General features: G+C 53.5%; 2 protein-coding genes across 2 annotated transcripts; one reads left to right on the top strand and one right to left on the bottom strand.

Moving 5' to 3' along the window:
• Positions 1 to 2,430: 2,430 nt before the first annotated feature.
• Positions 2,431 to 14,627, bottom strand: TGME49_320100 (RNA recognition motif-containing protein). The gene is made up of 6 exons (XM_002369836.2): positions 10,592 to 14,627; positions 9,732 to 10,169; positions 8,262 to 9,269; positions 7,361 to 7,631; positions 6,197 to 6,852; positions 2,431 to 5,768 (listed from the first exon to the last, which is right to left on the bottom strand). The coding sequence occupies exons 1-6, from the start codon at positions 11,378 to 11,380 to the stop codon at positions 5,280 to 5,282; spliced, it is 3,651 nt and encodes a 1,216-aa protein (XP_002369877.1). The 5' UTR covers positions 11,381 to 14,627; the 3' UTR covers positions 2,431 to 5,279.
• Positions 14,628 to 17,083: 2,456 nt separating this feature from the next.
• On the top strand, positions 17,084 to 18,659 carry TGME49_320105 (hypothetical protein; the record flags this gene model as incomplete). Its single annotated transcript, XM_018782984.1, has 3 exons — positions 17,084 to 17,193; positions 17,960 to 18,046; positions 18,422 to 18,659. The coding sequence occupies 3 exons, from the start codon at positions 17,084 to 17,086 to the stop codon at positions 18,657 to 18,659; spliced, it is 435 nt and encodes a 144-aa protein (XP_018638057.1).
• Positions 18,660 to 19,762: the final 1,103 nt, after the last annotated feature.

The following is a 19,762-nucleotide window of genomic DNA, read 5'->3' as shown; positions in this document are numbered from 1 at the left end:
CCAAGAGCGAAGAAAGAAATTTTCTGTTTGTTTGGTGCCTGGTTCTCAGCAGCACCTGTCGCTTCCCCTTTGGAAGCGGTACCCCCCGGCAAGGCCACGAACTTGAATCCACTTACTGCGCTCAAGCCCGCGGCCGGTTGCACGTCGAGCATGCTATCCTCACCAGCCGAGCTCTGTGCTCTACGCTGTCTCCCCGCCAACCGTCCCGTAGATCCCCAACAAAGGGTCGTGCAGCTGCACGAAAACCGAGAGCGGCTTCAATAACCGCAAAAACGCACTTACCACCGACTCTCTTTAGTGCTGTGCTTAACCGGATGCATGCTGCGCTTTATGCCTAGCTGACTCGGGCACCACGAGTTCCGGATGGTGCGTTCCGTGGGGCCCCTGTTTGGAAGAGCACGCCGAAATGGGAACAGCTTGACCTTGCACCAACGGACTCTCTGACTTCCCCACGCTTTGTAGTTTTACGTGCGCCACCACCGAACAAGAAACACACGAATCGACACAATTGTTACATGCTATGGATGAGACAAAATAGCGGTTTATTCGATTTGAGTTATACAGTTCTGGGCGGGACCCTTTAGGACGGCAGCTGTCCATGGACTCCATCCGTCTCGAGTGGCACGAGACAACATAAATCACAGCCAACGTCAAATGCCGCATTCGCTGTTTTGCAGGTGATAGCGCATGCCGCGATTCCACCTATATGAGGATAGGATTTGAGCTCTGTATCTCATCCGTGTCACAACAGCATTTTTGCGTTCGCGAGACAGGTTCGTTATCGACTCAGGGCGGTTGCTAAAAACCGGAACAGAAAGCCATACCCAGAGGTACCGCCTCACCATGATATAGCCACAAGCCTTGTAGTGGCTTTTCAGTTTCGGTACTTTTGGATAGATCGTTTGTCTCTGGATGGTCCCAGCGGCGTCGTCCATCTAACAAAACACAGGGAATTTGTCGGATGAAAACAGATGCAGCGCCGAAGACCGCCCATCAAGTACCCGCATATCTAGTGAAGCAGCTTGTTCTGCACCTCAGTCTTGTATGAATAACTTATTATGGATGCGGTAAATGTACTTGTCGCGCTTAGTGCTTTGTTTGGAACTTCACGGGGGAGGCCCAATTAATCCCACGGCCCCATCAACTTGCAGAAATGCCTTCACCAGGCTAGACGACTTCGAGGGGTTCAGTTGGTTCACAGCGTTCTTTATTATCAAAGATAACAGGTGCATTCCAGCTTCATGTAGACGAGACATAAAGAGACAAAACTCGTTTCGAGCATATAAGCACTTTTCCGACCGATCACAAATTGGTTCTGAGGGTTCCTTCTCATGCTTTTCCACGAGTCGACTGAATACTAGACAGGCATGGGGCAGTAGATTGCAGTTTGGGCAAACCTAATTGCATTCGTACAACAATGGCGTCGAACATCAAGATCCGTCTTCTAAGAAGGGTAGTAGATGGATATGAGAGACTGACATTCCAACGACATCACCCTGCATGCAAGGCATGGGAATTACAAATTCTCAGCTGCTGCTCTTCAGTGTGCAGGTACAGTGCAGCAAAAAACAGTGCAACACTGTCGTTTGTATTTGTATCTGAGATTGGCCATAACGGCATGCATAAAGATTAGCTGTGCACTGAAATACATCTGGCTGTAGCCATGTCAGATAGTCCACAACGGGTCTGTATTTACACAAATTCGCACGCAGTACAGTCATTCCCCAAGCCAAAACGGCAAGCCTCTACGAGCAGTACGTAAATCGTTGTCACTTCCCCTCGATTACTCCATTGACTTCCGATGAATTGTTTTGAAGCAAACAGAAAAAGAACAGATGAAATCAATTTGATTATCCTAACAGCATGAGATTAAACTGCACTGCGTCTAAACTTTACTCTCCCCGGTGCGCCTCAGCGAGCTGCTTTTTCTGTTGCCGGTTGCTTTCTTTCCTTGTTGCCGATAGCTCACTTGGCTTCCACTAGTCATTCTTTCTGGTAAAACCGGCAGTCACTAGGTTTGCTCGAACGTTTTGCACCAACACTAATCTTATGTCTTAGATAATCTGAACCAATCGTGGCCATTCTGAATAGATTGTTCAATCCGAACAGCGTAAAAATGCCAGTGTTGATGGGTTGGCTCTTCTCTGGCACATAGCCACCAACAGACTTTCCAAAAACCAAACGCCTGTGGCGGCAAATGCGATCCATGAGCCGGCGGCCGTCTACTCTTTCTACGCTTCTGATGGCAATGACAGGAGCGGCTGTAGCATTCAGCCTTCTATAGGCTGTCGGATGCAACACTACGCGGAAGTGTCGTTTCCGAGTCGTGCAAAGCGTGGTCATCCTTGTGCATGCTCGAACATCGTCTGCTCTGTTCGAGGTGTGGGGAAGAGACAAGTCAACGACGACGAAATGCGCCACGTCTTCATTTCCGGCAACCTTTTAGTGAGATATTTACGTGTGTCTGAAACATGTTTAGTGTGCTCGACCTCAACGAAAACAGACTGACACAGGCACTTGTGTTCAAGGACGTGCACGCTTTCTTCCCTAGACGTACGTATACACAGAACTTGGCAGTACATACATGTGAGAGCAGCAAACGTACCGCACAGAAGCGAGTTCTTGTAATTACCAGCTAAAACACTGTCAAGCATATATAATTACAGGCACCAGCCCCCCTGAATACCTAGTCTTCGCCAGCCCCTTCACTTACCCGCTCTTCGAGTTCCACACAAAACTAACGAACACGTGATTTGTTTCCTAGATGAGTGTGCGAGTTTCAATGAACGAGATGCAGTTGCTGTGGAAAAATCTCCCCGATTGCCCCCCCAAAGTCGAGAACGAATGGACACGGAAGCACGCAAGCCCGCAGCTCCCTCGATTTTTCCTCCGTTAGGCGACACCCTGCGACATCGTTACAAGGGGAACCACGCGTACGCACCTATACATACTAAATACGTCCCGATGGCTATATTAATTCATGCATGAGGTGATCTGGTCAAATGTCCCTTGGAAGTCCTGCGTAAACGCGGTGCCAAAACATGCGGAGGGAAATAGTGTTTGCGGCTTCTTGCTCTTCCTCAACGTGTCACGTTGCAAGCTTCCCTTTGCAGAACCCGGTTTCCATCCCCCGCGTTGCGAAGAAAATCGAAGACGCCGTGCTTGGAGATCAAAACGTGTAGCACGCACCCGCGCAGCAGAACAAAGTCGTCATGACGAAGGCATCAATGAGAAGAGGTACAACGTGTATCTCGTACACCATGGGACAACGCCTCCCACTGCCACAAAGAACTGCCACGTCTACTGTGTGCCACACACGATGTAGAGCTCGGTAGGGGGGAATATACGTATCACACACCAACCCGTCCCGCCGAAAAGGAATGCGTTATCTGCAAAGATACAGACATACGTGAACGCGATAAATACTGCGCGACACCAGTGGAAAGGAGGGCACCTCCTGTCGCCGACTACCCGAAGCTTTCTGTCAAAGACGAGAACATGTATCATATCAGTGTACGTGCATGGATATACTTTTGCAGAGACAAACACGCAACCGTTGACGCAGAAAAATCCAAAACGCACAGATTCTCGGGAATAGACATATATATACATATATACATACTCGCTATACATGTACACATATTCTCCATTTAAATGAATGCCCTGTAAATATTTATACATACTGAAAAAAGCGAGCCTAGTTACCTCGGTCTCACAGCTCTATTCTGCATCTGGAAGGTCCATCCTCCTACGCTCACAGATTCGTCTTCGTCTGTCTAGAGCGTGTTTCTTCCGATGGGGTGATGACCCTGGCGTCGGCTATCTCAATACATACACGCGTACATGCACGTGCGACCACGGCAGTACGCCAGCGCGCACATACTTTCCAATTATAAACGCGGCCAATACACCACGGATATACGGAAAGGCATCACAAAGGAGGGCCAGCCACTGAGTCGTCAAGGAGCCTCTTCCGTTTTCTCTCAGAGCATTGGCATCTGTCTCTTGACGTTCGTCCCCTCCTGTATTCCCTGTCTCCGTCTTCCGAGGAAAACGTGAGCAAAAGATTGATTCTGGTTCGTCACGAGGGTCGAGCTGTCGAGGTGAGCAAACAGACCGACTCCTCGGATTCTTCCCGCCCGGCTGGCTCCCGCACCACTCTCGTTACCTGACTACAGGTTTCTGACTCCCTCACAACCGTTCCTCTCTATTCTACTGGCTGAGCGAGAAAGGGAGGAGAAAGCGAGACGCGAAAGGGGAACACGGCACAAAGACTCGATAAAAAACGGCCATAAGACGGCATGGCCACGTGCAAACACGCGGAGGAAGATGAAAACACACGGAAATCAAACTTACAGCGAAAAATACGGATGTGTCTCCAACGGCAATCCAAGCACGAAAAAATACATTCCCTCCCTCTTCTGTCCACTCACGTTTGCACGCGTCCTCTCCAGATGCGCGAGAAACAATCCGAAAGACCCTCCCCGCGCTTCCGATGCAAACAGGAGTTCCAGACTCCACCAACACACGGCTCTTGGAAGAACCCGCCTCTGGAGTTCTTCCTAACAAACATCGACATGGGAGTCCCGTGTGAAACAACCAAAAGAAGATAATGAGAAACACGGAAACGCGCGACAGCGACAAAGATGGAGACACCAGCAGCGACGGAGAGGCGAGAAAAAAAACGGGGGAAAGAGAACCTGTGTAGCTACACACGGGTCCCGGACGAGATCCGAAACCAAACCTAAACCTTTCCTGTCTTCCACGCTTGACTCCAAAACAGGCACGGAGAGAGGTGTCTGGGTCGCGACGGCAACACTGTCTTCTTCCCTTTATCGACTCGCTCCCCTTCAACGCGGCACCATTTCTCTTTCCCACGACTTTGAGAACCTTTCTTCCTCTCTGCATGCGCCACGCGCCTTCTTCACGTCTTTCATCTCTTTCTTTTCGCTGCAGTACCACTCTCCTCAGCTCTCAAACTCGACGCGTCGTCGCTTCACTCTACGCTTCCACTCCGTGGTTCGTTGACCCTTTCGTTCGCCTTTCCTGGCACCTTTCCTGCGCCTCCGAATTAAAATGTCTGCCCCTTGTTAGCCTAAACGTCTTCTGTAAACAGCCCTTATATGAGTTTTTCTGCCCCGACAGGGACACCTCTATAGAGAAGGGAGACAAACAAGAGGAGCGACGCTAAAAAAACAACAAGAACCCCCATCCAGTGCCCGTGTCCTCGCCCTCTACAGCCACGGTTCTTCTGCGATTCCGCATAGCGGTCCCTACCCCTAGTACGGTGGACTCTGGGACCCCACACTTCGCCTCCCTGTCGCCTCGTCCCCTCGCGTATCAGGTCCGCCGGGGATAGGAGACGCGGAACCTTGGTGCCCACGAGGGTCGCCGTCAGATGCGTGGACGAACGCAGGAGACGAAGAAGAAGGGAAAGGCGAGTGTAGAAAGGCCGCCCGCGCGCTCGCGTGCTGTCCTCCGGGAGCTCCCATCGCGAGGCCTGACAATCGCATGCTTCCTTCATCGTTCACACCTTCGTGGTACCCTACAGGAACCGCCTGAGACCCACAGTCGTGCGGCATCGGCGGCCGATGCATAGAACACAGGGAAGACAGAGAAGGCTGGCCGTACGGAGTAGGCAGAGTCGCTTCAGTGGCTAACGACGGACAGGCAAAACAGTCACTCTGGGCCTGAGTTAGGAAAACCGTTTTGTCTGCATTCATAGGCTTCTGGTGCGGCGGAGGCGGCGGTGCGCTTGACAACCACACCTAAAAAGACACAACGACACGCCCAACGCACAAACCCAGATGTACAGAGACATGCCTAAGAGATGACAGTTCTCTCCACAGTACATGTCGCCTCTTCTCTCCTACCCAGATATCTCCACATCCAGATACACGTGTACAGGCCCTGTTTGAAAGGCGCCGAGGGCCTGCAGCCCTATTCTGCGGATTGAGACAGAACACGTCCATCTTCTGTCTAGTAACCCTTGCCATCATTCCTCATCTTCCCTCTCTCTCTCTCTTATCTTCCCTGTATCATCTGTGATTCCCTCCACCTTTAAGCAACTTCCAGCAGTTTTTTCTATCACCTGTCTTCCCCCGCTTCCACTGTCTCGCGCTTCCTTCATCTCTCCCTTGTTCCTGTCTTGCCCATCTCTCTTTCCATTTGGCTTTTCATGGGTCTCCGCCCGTACCTGCGTTCGCAGGGGCTGAGGGTGGATCCCGGAGACCCCCGCGCCTCCAGAGGCTCGGGACGCATGACGTGCGTGGTTGTGAAGGCCAAGGCCCTTCCCGCTTCTGGCGACTCTCGCGTCTCCAGCGGGTGGCAAGAAGGGGAAGGCCTGAGGCCCTCCGCAAAGAAGGCCTAATGTTCTGTCTCCACACCCCGGCGTCGTCTGGGAGGGACTCTGGGCGTTTCCGAGAGACGCGGGAGTCCCGTAAGCAGGGCCGGAAAACGCAGACGGAAGTTGCGAGGGCAGAGGCATGACCCGCTCTTCCGGCACTCGCCGCCTGTCTCCAACGCTCCTCTGAGTGGGCCTCTGCGACGGGGCCTGGATCCCGCCTACTTCGGCCCGGTCGCCGGGGCAAGTGCCCCCAGGGGCCACCAGCGCGGAGACAGGAAGGAGCGAAGCGGGATGTTCAGAAGAGTCCAGCGCCTTTCCCGACAGAGGAGCCGAGTAAACACCTCTGGGCCCTCGCCGCCCTTCCGGTCGGTCGCGTGTGGGGTGCATGCCCCGAAACGCCGAAGAGCCGCCAAAGCGTCCCGAAGCATGCCACTCTCCTTTCTCGCCCCTGTCTTTGTCTCTCGGATTCACGCCGCTGGGCCCTGTCCCTCTCCCAGGCTGGCCTTCTGAAGAACAAAGAAGAGACAGATAATTCGTGGGTCGAGCAGACAAACATGTGATCGCTGCACCGCGCGACGATCCAACAAAACGTGGACGCAGGTGAAGCTTTACAGGGCATCTGCCGAAAAGGGCGGACTCAAGGGAAAAGAGAGAAGAACCACAGGAAGGCAAACAAAAGAAGACGCTTGTGGAAGCAGGGTTCAGAAACGGCGAGACAAACACCTGGAACTCTAGCGGCTCTGGTTTCTACCACTGACGGTGAAGACACCAAAAAACGAAGTAGAAGGCACCGGACAGTGCTCGCACATGCACTGGCTTCTTCTTCGTCCTTCTGAGTGTGTTTCAGCACTCTTCGTTCCGTAGAGCACTCCTCAAAGGGAGACATTGTTTTACCCGAGCCGAACGACACCACATTGTTCACCGTTTCGAGATTGAGCCCCTTCCAGGGGACACAACAGACAGTTTTGGCCCGTTTTCCTGTCTCCTCTGTTTCATCGCGTACAACCCTCTCACCTTCTCGTCTGTTCTCGCGCTTCTCTCTCTTCTCTCGATCCTCATGTTCCCGGCCTTCGGCACCGCCCTCGGCCTTTCCGTCGCCTCTGTCCGTGTGCTTCAGCATCACCTTCAAGTACTTGCTTCCCGTGTGGAAACCGTTCATCCCAGCGACAGCATTGAGTGCAGCGGCCGGCGAACCAAATGTGATGAACCCAAACCCGCGACTCTGCCCGTCATCTTTGTCACGCTGAATTGTCGCCGCTCGGATGCGTCCCAAGTGTCGAAAGTGCTACACAGAAACAGCACAAACAGCAAAGCAAACGACGCACACTGAAGCAGAGAATACCAAGACAACTGACACCAGTCGACAGGAATGCATGCACAGAAAGCACACCCCCAATCCTGACTACGCGCGGCGGTCCCCACAAGTTTTCGATATACAATTTACGTAGTTCAACTCGCGATGCGTCAATTCACGGTTAGGTTTGAGGCCTCGTGAAGCCTCTTGCACCAGTCCTTCACGGTACGAGCACACCTCGGGTTGCTTTGAAGTATTTAGTGATCCACGGAAGTTTACGTTTCTACCTTCTGCACCGCCGCACCTAAAAACGGCACGTTCGCGGAAAAACTGAAAGGATTCGTCCACTTCCTTTTCTCTCGGCACCTCCCCGCGTAATGAGGACCAGACGCGTGCTCTAGTGGCCGCAGCACGCTTTCCCCGATTGAAAATGAGCCCTAATGGACTGCTGTGCAAGACTGTGTAGTACGAACTTATGGTCGTCCTGTCATGTTCCTTTTCTGGGGAACCGAGCATTCGCATGTTTGTGTTTTGACATGAAGCCGTGAATACACGGTCATCCAAGATGCATTTATCTACTGCAGATTCCGTCCAAGGTCGTGCTTCTCCAGTCGCTCTTACCCTTCTGAGGTCCCCGTCGCTCCACTCTGGAGGAACGTGGAAAACGAAGACGGTGCACTCGGGCCGGCCATAGCGTGCATTCGCGAGTTTGTCTCTCCGCGAGTTGCTCGGGTGGGCCTTTGCGGCTCTGTTGATCCCACGGGCTTCAGGGCCGTTCGCAGGACCCGAAGAGAAGTCGGCGGCTCTATCGAGTTGAAACGCCTCTGGCCCTGTGCTCCTAATCGCATGCACTCCGTCCAAAGCGCGCTCACAGTTCGTCCCGCCGTCGCTGACGTGCCGCGAGTGGGGGCAGGACTCCATCTGGGAGACGGCGTCTCCACGACGCGGTCCTCTGACGCCTTCAGTCCCTCTCAGGGCCCCAATGCCCCGCCCTCCGGCGGAGTGGAAGCGCTCGCTGCGCCTGTCGCCCTCAGTTTCGCCTCTGCCACGCGGCAGCGACGAGCGGGGTCGATGGAGAGCCCCGCACCCGTAACGTCTCTCTCGCTCGAGCTCGGGCGAAGCGGCCTGGCTCCGCGCCTGCGCAGAGGCGACTCGCAACTCTTCGTCCTGGTTCTTCGCCTCTTCGTCCCCACTACCGGGCTTGCTGCGGGGCGACGCCGTTCCATGAGGCCCGAAGACGGCCTCTCGCGCGTCCACGCTGCCTCGCCTGTCGCCTTCCTCGTGCACGCCGCCCTTTCGGCTTCTCTCTTGACTGGACGTGCATGCCAGGCTGCTTCGCTCTCGGCTCTGGAGCGACGAAACGCCGGACGCAGGCTCCATGCTCTTCCGGGGGTATGGAGCCCTCTCGGCAGACGCGCAGGAGCCCGCATGCACGTAGGGCCGCTTCTTCGGCTCTGTTTTCAGCAACACTTTCAGGCGCTTACCGTCCACGTGGGCTTGATTCGCCTGCTGGAGGGCACAGAGCGCCGACTCTGCGTCCTCGAAATCGACAAATCCGTACCCCTTGCTGGTGCCGTCTCGCCGCCGCACCACCACGGCGCTCGCGCACCGCCCGTACAACTCAAAATGCTGAGAAGATGGAGTCGGAGACACAGCGAACGGAACCAGGAACACGTCAGACAACAGTCTCATGTATGCGCACTGCACATGTGACTGAAGGCGAGGAAAAAAATCAGTGAAAGGGCCTGCCCGCTGACCTACCAAGTTCCACTCTGATACCGGAACCGAGCTCAAATGAGAACCTCTCTGGAAATAGTAGAACGCGTGCAACATGCACGCATATGTAAATGCATATGTATATATATATATGCATATATAAATATAGTCTGAAAGCGTATCCAAGTCACCTTGGATCTTTCGTGAGATAACAAAGCGTAGCTTCCACAGAGCGCCGGAGAACCCGCTAGGGAGGACGGGAAACCAAGCTGTACGATAGCCCAGGACACCGCTTGAGAGGAAGCAGCGAAGCCTACGACGCCTACTCCACATATAACGCGACAGACAACTCCAAACGCAATTTTTGCGGGTTACCTGCAAGAGTTGTTCGTCTCCCCACAGAGGTGGCACGTGGAAGACGAAAAGCGAGCACTTGACGCCGCGTGTCGGGCCCACGCCTGCACCTTTTCGTCCTCTCTCGCAGTCTGGTCTCGTCGTTCCAGGCAGAGACTCCATGTCGTTCTCTTCTCGTACCTCGTCGTTCCTGGCCTTCTGCGACACTCCCCCGCGCCCCGGAGAGACTGCGTGAGAGGCCTGTCCCCTGTCGTCGTCTCTGGCGCTCGGCTCCTGTTGTCGCGGCTTCTTCAGAGAGACTTTGAGTTGTTTCCCCTCGAACACGCGACCGTCCATGCCCTCGACCGCTCTCTGCGCGCTCTCGGCGTCGGAAAAACAAACGAACCCGTAGCCTCGGTTTCGACCGTCGCTCTTCCGCTCCACGCGAACACTCGTTATCGTGCCCCATTCACTGAATTGCTGAAGAATCGCAGACGCACACAACATCTCAGGAACGCATGAACATATGCATACGTGTTTGTATACCCTACACGACGGGCAGAGCACAAGCGGCGTCCTGCGGGAGTGAGAGAATACTGCAGACTGAAAAGCATACGGTGAAAAGATAGAGAGAGCTTTCTGTATCTTTCACAAACAGATACGAGCGGTCGACGCATGCCGGCAGGTGAACACGTTTCTGCCTAGAATCACACCTTTGCCACAGTGGTCGTTGTCGCGAGCGCGGAACAGACCACGTCTCTCGTCCTGCTTTCAACGCGTTGTGTCTCTAAACGGAACACGGTACCAGCATGGCCTATGGTTTTCATGTGTAACCCCTCAAACGCCTACAAAAACGTAAACAGAAACGTATGTATACATAAGACTTCGGTTGTTGTCTGTACCTGGTGCAGGTCATCTTCTGCCCAAGACAGAGGAATCTGGAAGACGAAGACGTTCGTTTTCATCACGTTCAACGACAGTGCGGTTCTTTCGACAGTGTTCAGGCCGGTCGTCTCTTTTTTGGCGTCCCCAGAGCCGTTCCTCCCCGTTTCCACCGTGTCTCCTCCCTTCTCTCGGTCTCCCCTCGCCCCCCAGCCTGGTCTCTCGCCCGCCGGTTTGGGCGAAGCGGGAGGCTCGAAAAAAGCGGCGTCCCTCGCCGCCGCGGTCTCCGTCCTCTTTTTACAAAGCACCTCTTCGAGCGTCTCTGGACTGGACCCTCGCAGCCCGTCCCGCTCAACGCCGGCGCAGGCATCCGCGCCCAGACGCAGCGAATCCGGCTCCAGGCCTGCTGGCTCTCGCCTGCACCCTGCACGCGGACTGGCTCCTGTCTCCGCGGCCAGTCGGTGCGAGGCCCCCGCCACACCGGTGACACGGCCCGCCGGCGACAAACACGTTTCTGAGGAAGGGAACCGCGAACTCTCAAGGGATCCACTCGGCGGCTGCAGAGGCTCGGAGACAGTATCGGGGGCTCTATGTACACAGGAGGTGACGCCAAGTGTGAAGCCACTGGCTGCCACAGTCTGCACATCTGTCCCAACATCATTCTGGGGTATGGACTCTGAATCCCCGCCTATGTAGGGTGTCTCTTCACAGACGAAGGGCGCAACAGGGTCTCCGCGTTTCTCTTCTGCATCGTTTTCGGAGCCAGGACTGCCTGACGGAGCCATTGAGGCGCGCGCACCGCTGTCCATGGTTCCCAGTTCACAGGAGGCAGAGGTTTACAGAACAACAGATCGACGGCGTGCATGCACCGATCTCTGGATGCGAGAGACTTCGCAAAAAGCGACAACGTTTGAGAGTCTCCCGAAACGACAGAAGCCGCGAAAAAATCAGCCCCACAATCCTTGAAGCGAGTTGGAAAAGAACTCCCTCACATGTGAGTCAGACGTTCCGCCACTGTTGCAAGACGAACGTGACTGCGAGAGACGTCTCTGTTTGTTCATTGAATGGGGACTGAAAAATGGTCGACAGAGCAGGGAAGAAAGAAGGGGGAAAACGGCGAGAGACGAGCCCGCGAGAGATTTGGAGAGCGTGTGCCTCTCGGGTTCCGAAACCAACTGCTTCGTTGCCGGCAGTTCGGTGCGTCTCACTCCTCAGGAAGAACCCTGAGCTCTCACGTCCAACGGGTTGTCTGTACAGCTCGTGGCGCGGCCGTGGCCTCGATGAGAACCCGAGACAGGCGAGACAGAAGAGAATGGAGCTTCGCGCAGGCCACCTGGCAGCATACGCGTCTGAAACGAGTGTCGGAGCCAGCTTTTTCGACGCCAGCCGAGAGCGAGGGCTCCCGCGGGAAAGACTGAACCGAGCGAGCTCGCCGTCTGAGGGGTCACCAAGGAAACACTCCTGTTGAGAAACGCGACACACCGACACTCGGCGCAGCGTTGGAAACAGTCACAGCATACAGAGAGGTCAAACTGGGCAACACAGACAGGCGTGAAGAGGCACACAGTCACATTCTACAGACGTTAATCCAGGTAGAAGGGCGCAAAGAGAACAGTGGCATGCACGCATATGGCAAATCCACAATGCCGGTTCACACAAGGCGACGCTGCCAAGCACACATACGCTGCCGGCTTCCTCTCCGTCCACAACCAGACATGCACCGAGTCTCAAAACCTCATTGCGCTTGCCTGTCTACCCCGGGGGCCATACACGTTAGCGTTACAACGATGAAGACTCCCATATATGAACGCATCGCATTCACGTAGGAGTGTCCCCCAAAAAATCAATGAATCTTGGCTACCTCGTGAGAACGCGGGACCAACACCGCACATGTGCGCGTCTACACTTTTTTTTTCTACGGGTCAGACAGACTTCCCAGAACCCTGTACTGGGCGGGTAGTTGCCTCTGTACATCGGCACATACACCTGGCATGCGCAAATGTCCATATACGGAGTATTGTGCGTCGAATGCGCAAATGCGGCTGCATACATGCGGAATGATGCACGCGGACGCATACCCGTGTACTGAAATCGATGAAAACGCACACAACATATTTGTATTCACGGACGCATACACGCGCGCAGATATGAAAAAGTAGACGCCCCACGACGCTGCCTTCTGGCTCAGGAGTCCCGGCAACAATGCGACTGGAAGAAACTCCTGTTTGTGGTTCGGCGTTGAGGAATTCGCAAGCACATGTCAGCTCCGTTCACAAAGAGCTGGACGCGTGAGCCGACGCGAGGGTTTGTCTTCAAAGCGAGGGTCCTTTTGTCGCAGCGACAACGAATCCAGAAGCTCCACAAGCGCATGCAACCAAGAGATGACGCGCAGGGGCAGCGACCCAGGACAGGCTGACCAAGATCAAAGAGCTTCGTGCACACGACTTCTCTTCAAGCAGAAAGTGTACATCGTTCCCACCCAAGCGTGGCGGATGTTGGCAGGTCCGCGGTACCAGGCAAAGCGGGACGGAGGCATGCGAAGAGAGACAGGGATCACACACTCCAAGTCAGTTCACATGAGACAAGACTGGAATAAGACAGAGCCTTTGTCCCGAGATCTCTCTGGGTCACCTTGCCACGGCGATCCATCTCCGTCACACGCGGCTCGAGTCCTGTCTTTTCCGACAGCGACGCATACACATACAGACAAGTGGCGCTTAGACACAGGCACGCATCTCTAGGTGTGGAGATTCACTTTGGTCAACTTCCAGTCTTGGTTTCTCCGCGGAGTCCGACACCCTGCCGCGAAGTCGCGTTCTCCGACACGACTCTCACACACAGGTGCATCCCTCTCCGCAGTTCACCGAATGCACACTCAAGGACGTATACATTTAAATCATTTCGGGCATTTCCAAACTGAGCAGAACTGGGAAACGGACAAAATCCTGCTGGAGACACGGCGTCCCCCCGGTCGCGATTTCGAAACGCATGCCACAACCGCAGACGGGGGACTCTTGTCTGTAAGCTCGCGGGGGATTCGTACGATATGTTCTTGCATTCCTTTCCGCCAAAGAATTCTCCGACCCGTCAGCAGATTGAGTCGCCTCAATTTTCCTTGTTCGTTTCAGGAACCACCCCTTGCACGCGGAGCCAGCCCCTGGGGAGATACGCGGTCACACAGCGCGACAAATCGCTCGCAAAATTGTCCCGCAGACAAGTGGCCGGGACGTTCGGAGCAGAAAAGTGGGAATAGGACAGCAATTCACTCGCGCAAAAAGAAGATGAAACCGGCAAAATTCGCCCGGCGACTCACTCGCACAGTCTACCCCCCGCTTCTGGGGAGACGAGAGGAACAAGGGTCGGTAACTCGCGAACCCAAGTACAGTTGACGAACACGCGCGGCGGCGTCCAACCTTCCGTGTCTCTCGCAACGACGGTCCAGGTTCTTTTTATATCTCACACCGACGTGGGACGATGTGTCACACGATTCCTGCACCCAAACAGAGAAACGAATGCGCTGAGGACGAGTGGATCGAGGACGGAGGAAGCACGCAGCGAGCATCAGGCACACTGCCCGATCGAAAGGCGGGAAAAAGGCGTCGCCGCCCGACGAAAAGAGTACTTTGCGTTGAAGTGGCACCACATGTGAAAGCGACAGGAAAAAAAGAGCACAAAAACAGGGTTTTCAAACAGAACCTCGTAGCATGCCCCGCACGCGTATGCCACGGCAAGCACCCCGATGTCACCTCATCCCCCCCGCACATTTCGAAATGCTGAGTCGACTCACGCTGTGAATTACGGAGCAGATGTGAGAGAAAAGAGCGGCTGACACACACGCGTTTTGGCTTACTTGTATGTAAGCAAGTCTCATTGACAATGAGTACCGAACAAATCGTCACTTGGATGGCAGCTTATCTGTCAGATCACGTGTATGTGCACCAAGGCGGGTGGCTACACGCTATGTTTCTTCGCATAGTCAATCGAGCTCTGGGGGAGAGACGCGGGAAACTGCCACGCCTTGCTCGCTTGCAATTTCCGGAGTGCCCGAAGCTCGGGGAAAGTATTCGACAGAAGTGTGCACAGAACATACCAAAACGCCTTCTGTTGTGGCGTTTCAACACAAGGGAAATCCTATCCAGCAGTCCAGCGCACTCACGATGTTTAGCGCGCGTGTCTACCGCGGTGCCTCTGCAACGATAGCATGAGGCACTCTGTCGATGGCGCGAGGTGGAAGGCAAAACCCAACTGCGCGACGTTGAGAGCACGCGTACCTAGGCTGTGGTTCCCTCTGGTCCCGCAGTCGACTTTGAAGACAATCGGGACGACAAAACCGTTGTCAGGCAGTTCGCAATCAAACGTCAAGGGAATTATCTGCACACAAAAATCAAGCACGCGGGGAATCGAATACGTCGACCGACGCACGAATTAACGCAATTTGTAGTATCGCTGTATTGACCAGTCCTGCAGAGGAATCAGAGTACGTCTAGTTGAACTGGTAGACACAAATGGACAGGCAGATATGTCCGGTGTTTGCGCTTCATCAGGGCAACAAACAGGGGGTTTCCTGTGTTAAACGAGCAAAGGCTGCGGGGGGGGGGAGGCGAAAATGATGTCTGCTGGTTTTTTCCGGTGTTTCTCCCGTCTAAGCAATAACTTCTCGGCACAAGGCTGGTAAGTTCCCGTCGACGGTGGACAGACAACTTCAAGGGAGCGACTAAAACTCGCGTCCCTTAGCGGCTCTCGCCGCCTTACTGAAGCAAAAGCTACATCAATAGGTGGCAGAGGAGATGGCTTTCGTTCATGAGAAGCATTCTCAGCGAAGAATCTATAAAGTGGCCGCTTTCAGTGCCCCCGAACTCAGACCTGGCGATCCTGGCGTCTCCTCGTTGCCCCTTTTAGCCTGTGTTTGCACCGAATATGTTTCTTGGTGAACCACCCGGCACTGCACTCCTTCCAGAAGCTTTCTTCAGCTCGTTTTCTGCCTCCTGCGTTTGAGTAAAGGGGAGGTACCAATTGAAGAAGGGAGATACGTCCGCGTCCGTTCTGTCCACCGACTATTTTTTACACAACTGTTACCTTGAAACAGGCAGTTCCGGCGGACACAGATTAATCACACAATAGCGCCGCGTACTCCCTCCTTGAAGCCCGCTCAGGCGCCTTCCCGCTTGGAGGAGAGAGAAGACGTAGGGGATCCTGAGGCAGAAAGACGGGGACACCATTCAGGACAAAGCTCCTTATTTGGAAAGCTCCTCGTTTTGCTTTGTCGAAATAAGACACCCGACAGGGACACGCGCAACAGACATGTCGACGACTGCATACAGAAGAGCGGCTGACATGTATGTGTTCTTATCAGCAGAGGTTCAAGAAGAGTCTGGGATTTCTGGGGGCCCTCGAAACCAGGAGCAAATACGAATTCGGAGTCGCCGATGCGCTGTGCGTCAGCTGTCTCTGACCTACGGCATATTTCCGTAGACCAGCTCAGATTTCTGTACCTACAAGAGAACTGGCACCTGTATGCGCGAATGTAAGGTTCGGCGTGTATACGTGGGGGAACGCTGTCTGGCCATTCCGGGAGGGAAAAAGAAAGCGAGAGAAAAGGAAGAGAGTCTGTGGTTCGCGGGAAAACCCAGGCGGCGAGGCCGGAAAGCGCACTTGAAAAGAGGACAAGGGAAGAAAAAGCGACACCCATGAGAGCACAGGATGCAAAGCAAGAAGGATTATTGTGTTGATGGCTGGGAAGCCACGGCGAACGGCGCTCTTCGTGACTGCCAGGTTCGCTGGGCCAGGAAAACCCACGCAGCGAAGGCGCTGACAGCCGCTCCCCTCTCGTAGGTCGGACCTTCGCCCCACGCGTCCACCGTCCACCCTGATTTCTCGACACCTTCGAACTGCTGGAAGTTTCTGATTGTCTAATGCACCTGGTAAGGCAGCTGAAGGACCGAAAACGGCAGCAGGCGTTCGCAGGGCGGCTTCTCATGTAATTCCGTTCCACAAATAACGCGTGTCTGGTCGAGATTGTTTTGTACACTGGACCTCTACCCTTGACATCGACAGTCCTTGTCCAGCGTGTCCCCCCCCCCCCAATCGTAAACACGCTAGACGCCCTCACGTGGAAAAGGGCACACCATTCCTGCATGTTTAACCTGTATTCAATGCGTGTCATGCCCTCGACGTTGCGGCTGGTCCTTCGATTTTCTGCCAGTCACGCCGCCACAGAACACGCGCCTGCGGAATTCTTAGGATGATGCCCTAGCAGTTTCTTCTTGGGGGGGTACAAGAGCAACTATCGAAAACAACAGGGGCGACCCCACTCAGCTCAAGACGCTTCCAGCCAGCACAGGAGTCCACGCTAGCTGAATTTTCTCAGCTGCTAACGACTTTCTCTCCCAGAGCGCCTTCAGCCTCAATCAAAAGCCGTTCGTCTGCGACCACCAACGGCTCGCGAGCCCCGACCCTCCATCTACCCTTCTACGTATTCGAGAAACAACTTACTACTCGAGACGTTTGCAACAATGTTCCTCTGTCTGAAAACTTCTCCTTGTCCAAGTAATTATTGCTGCAAGGTTGTTGAGAGACATCAGTACCGGTCTCACTCACCGGCTTTCCTGCATCGCGAACTTGGGCAAGTCTATTTCCAGTTCACTGCTTGGAAGAAAGCGAATTCTAGGGAAAGCCTCCTTCGTCTCTTATCGTAGCGTACACTCACGGGACTTTTGCTGGGTCAACGCGGCGCGGGACTGCAGGACAGGGGCAAAAGCCTGTAACAAGTTCGGTTTAGGGAAGAAGACGGCACATGCCTCTCTGCATCCGAGAGCTGCTTGTTCAGAGTAAACAGACAAGTCCTGCTCATGCCTTTGCATTAAACACGTCGACAGATGTGGCCCCTGACACCAGTACGCCACGTGGCAGCCTACACTCGCTTTTGCTATACCTGCCTCCAGCAAGCAGTCTCATCCTAGCCTTTTCTTCCCCGAGAGGAGCCGACAATACAATCTTCCCATTGTTCGAATGCAGCCGGGATAGGCAGCTATCGCATCTCCATTGTTTGCGTTCAACGGTGTATGCTTGCCACACGTCCGAGAGAACTAACAGGAGTCCTGAACGGTCACATCCGCTTGAAAAGACATAGTGCCAGCTGGACACACAGACACTATCGGAAAAATCCGGTAGGCTGAACACACACCAAGACGCATTCTTTTTCGCTCGCGTCTGTTCTACAGTGGAGAACACGGGGGCCTTCCAGAGAAATTGAGGAGTGAAACGATCGAGACTGTAGTATTATCAAACCTCTTCTTCCAAATAGATTTCATGGCAAACCTGAAATCCGCATGTTTTTCTGATTCATAGCCTCGAAGAGACAATCATTCTCGGTTTTTTTTATGTCGCAGGTTCCGGTCAATGTCCCGTTGGATCGTTCGTCCCCGGATTTTCTTCGCTTCCCACACCTGCGCTCCCTTTTGGATTTTCCGATCTCGGTGAGTGGAGCTGCGCCTGCGGCATGCGGAGAACCGGGTACGCATAGCACTAATCAATCCCTCATGTTTCCTACAGCACCGTAGTTCGATAGTCGTCTAAATATGCATACCGTTAGCGAAGGCACGACACTGCACAAAAGAGAAAACGCTACTCGTGTTGCTATTCCGGTTACATGGCACCGCGGCCCTGTCATGAAAACTATGAGCGGAGATCGGCCGAGTGTCGGTATACCACATGTCTACCTCTCTGCCTCTCTTTCACGAGAGCGTTGTTCAAAGTCAAGCAGTTGCGAAGGCGAGAATTCAAGTTTGGTGCGTAGTGTTTTTGTCAACAACACATAGTGCGGTATGGTTGCCTTTTTCTCTTTAAATCAGATCCCAATACACCTGTACAGGCCACTTGGGCCCTATTCGAGGAGTTTTCTGCCTAGGTTCTCTTAAATTACCGCCGGAACGAGTGCCTCCAATTCACCAGACGACGAATTGTTATTCGGCTTTGTTTACCGGATCGGGGAGAAGATTTGGGTCCCCTTGTTGCGTCGAGTGTTATCACGTAATGGTGTTGACTTGCGAAACTTCACCGGAAGCCGAATTTCTGAGTAATAGAAACTAGAGCTTTACCCTTCTGAAAGATCTTTGGATGTCTCGGCAATGTCGACATCAGTAAAGTTCCATGAAAAAAGTGATGCCGGCTCGCACAACTACGTGACCCTCCGCTTGCTAGGCGTGCAGTCTCGCTCTTGCCCGCATCGGATTTCGGTCCGGAAAACTCAGTGCTTCGCGAGAGTGTCTTCGACCCTAGACCTGCATTTTAGGTTCGTGAGTACCTCTCAATCACCAGGCGACTTCTTGTACGACAATCATGTCACCACATTCTCAAGGAAAGTGTGTAACCTTTCGTGTGTTCCTCAACCACGACCTAACTAACTGTATCGGATCCAAGTGGCAGACTCTGTCATCGTCTACGCTTGTTAAATTTGCGCGCTCCCAAACCGGTGCTCCTCTTTCGGATCTTCTTTCCTGCCATGCTCGTCACCGTGTCCTCTCTCAATTTGACTCGAAGCCACTCGCTTTCACGGATCATTCCCTCGTTTTTCAGCTTCACCAAACACCTGTGGTCTCTCTACTTCCCTTGCCCACACGCGGCCTCTTGAGGGTGATCTCTGCTTCGCTACATCAAAAGATTGAACAGTAAGGCGTGATCCTGATCAGGGCAGTTAAGTTCCCGTACGATCGATGTAGAGGTTTGGATCTTCCTTTCACACTAATTCGCGATCTGGTCTGTTTACCCTTCAAAGGTATTGTATCAACGATAACACGACTAAATTGTGTATCAGTAAGTAGAAATCGACAATCTGATATTTGAAGCTTCACTCGTGAAATCCTTGGAATACAAAAACGATTTTAGATCGGCTGGTTCAAAACATCGAAACCAAAACCACTTAAATAAGTTAATTTCTACAGGGTTCAACTGTGTCCTCTGTAAGTGTGTTATAATTCTATCGCAAACCGTTGAAAACACGAAGGTACTGTTTTTTTTGCCACCCTCGTGCCGCTGTGACATGCGGCAGTGACCTGGGAGAGGAAAAAAGGGAGCTGGACACGCTCGATCCGTCACCCTGACTGTTTAGAACACATCTGAATGCGCAAGAATCCTCTGTGAAGACTCAACAGTCTCGATATTCTCTCTTTACACGAAGCTGCATGTAATCTGAA

This window comes from Toxoplasma gondii, chromosome IV (assembly GCF_000006565.2).
Source record: "Toxoplasma gondii ME49 chromosome IV, whole genome shotgun sequence".
Lineage (NCBI taxonomy): Eukaryota > Apicomplexa > Conoidasida > Eucoccidiorida > Sarcocystidae > Toxoplasma > Toxoplasma gondii.
Note: the sequence above shows the minus strand (reverse complement) of the source record. Positions and strands in the feature narration are given on the sequence as shown.

Excerpts from the sequence above, each read along its gene's own strand:
- TGME49_320100 (XM_002369836.2), bottom strand. The coding sequence starts at position 11,380 with ATGGACAGCGGTGCGCGCGCCTCAATGGCTCCGTCAGGCAGTCCTGGC. Across the intron at positions 9,270-9,731 it reads GAGACGAACAACTCTTGCAG|CATTTTGAGTTGTACGGGCG; the intron begins GTAACCCGCAAA and ends CCATCTTCTCAG. Across the intron at positions 6,853-7,360 it reads GCGCGAGAACAGACGAGAAG|AAGGCCAGCCTGGGAGAGGG; the intron begins GTGAGAGGGTTG and ends TTTGTTCTTCAG.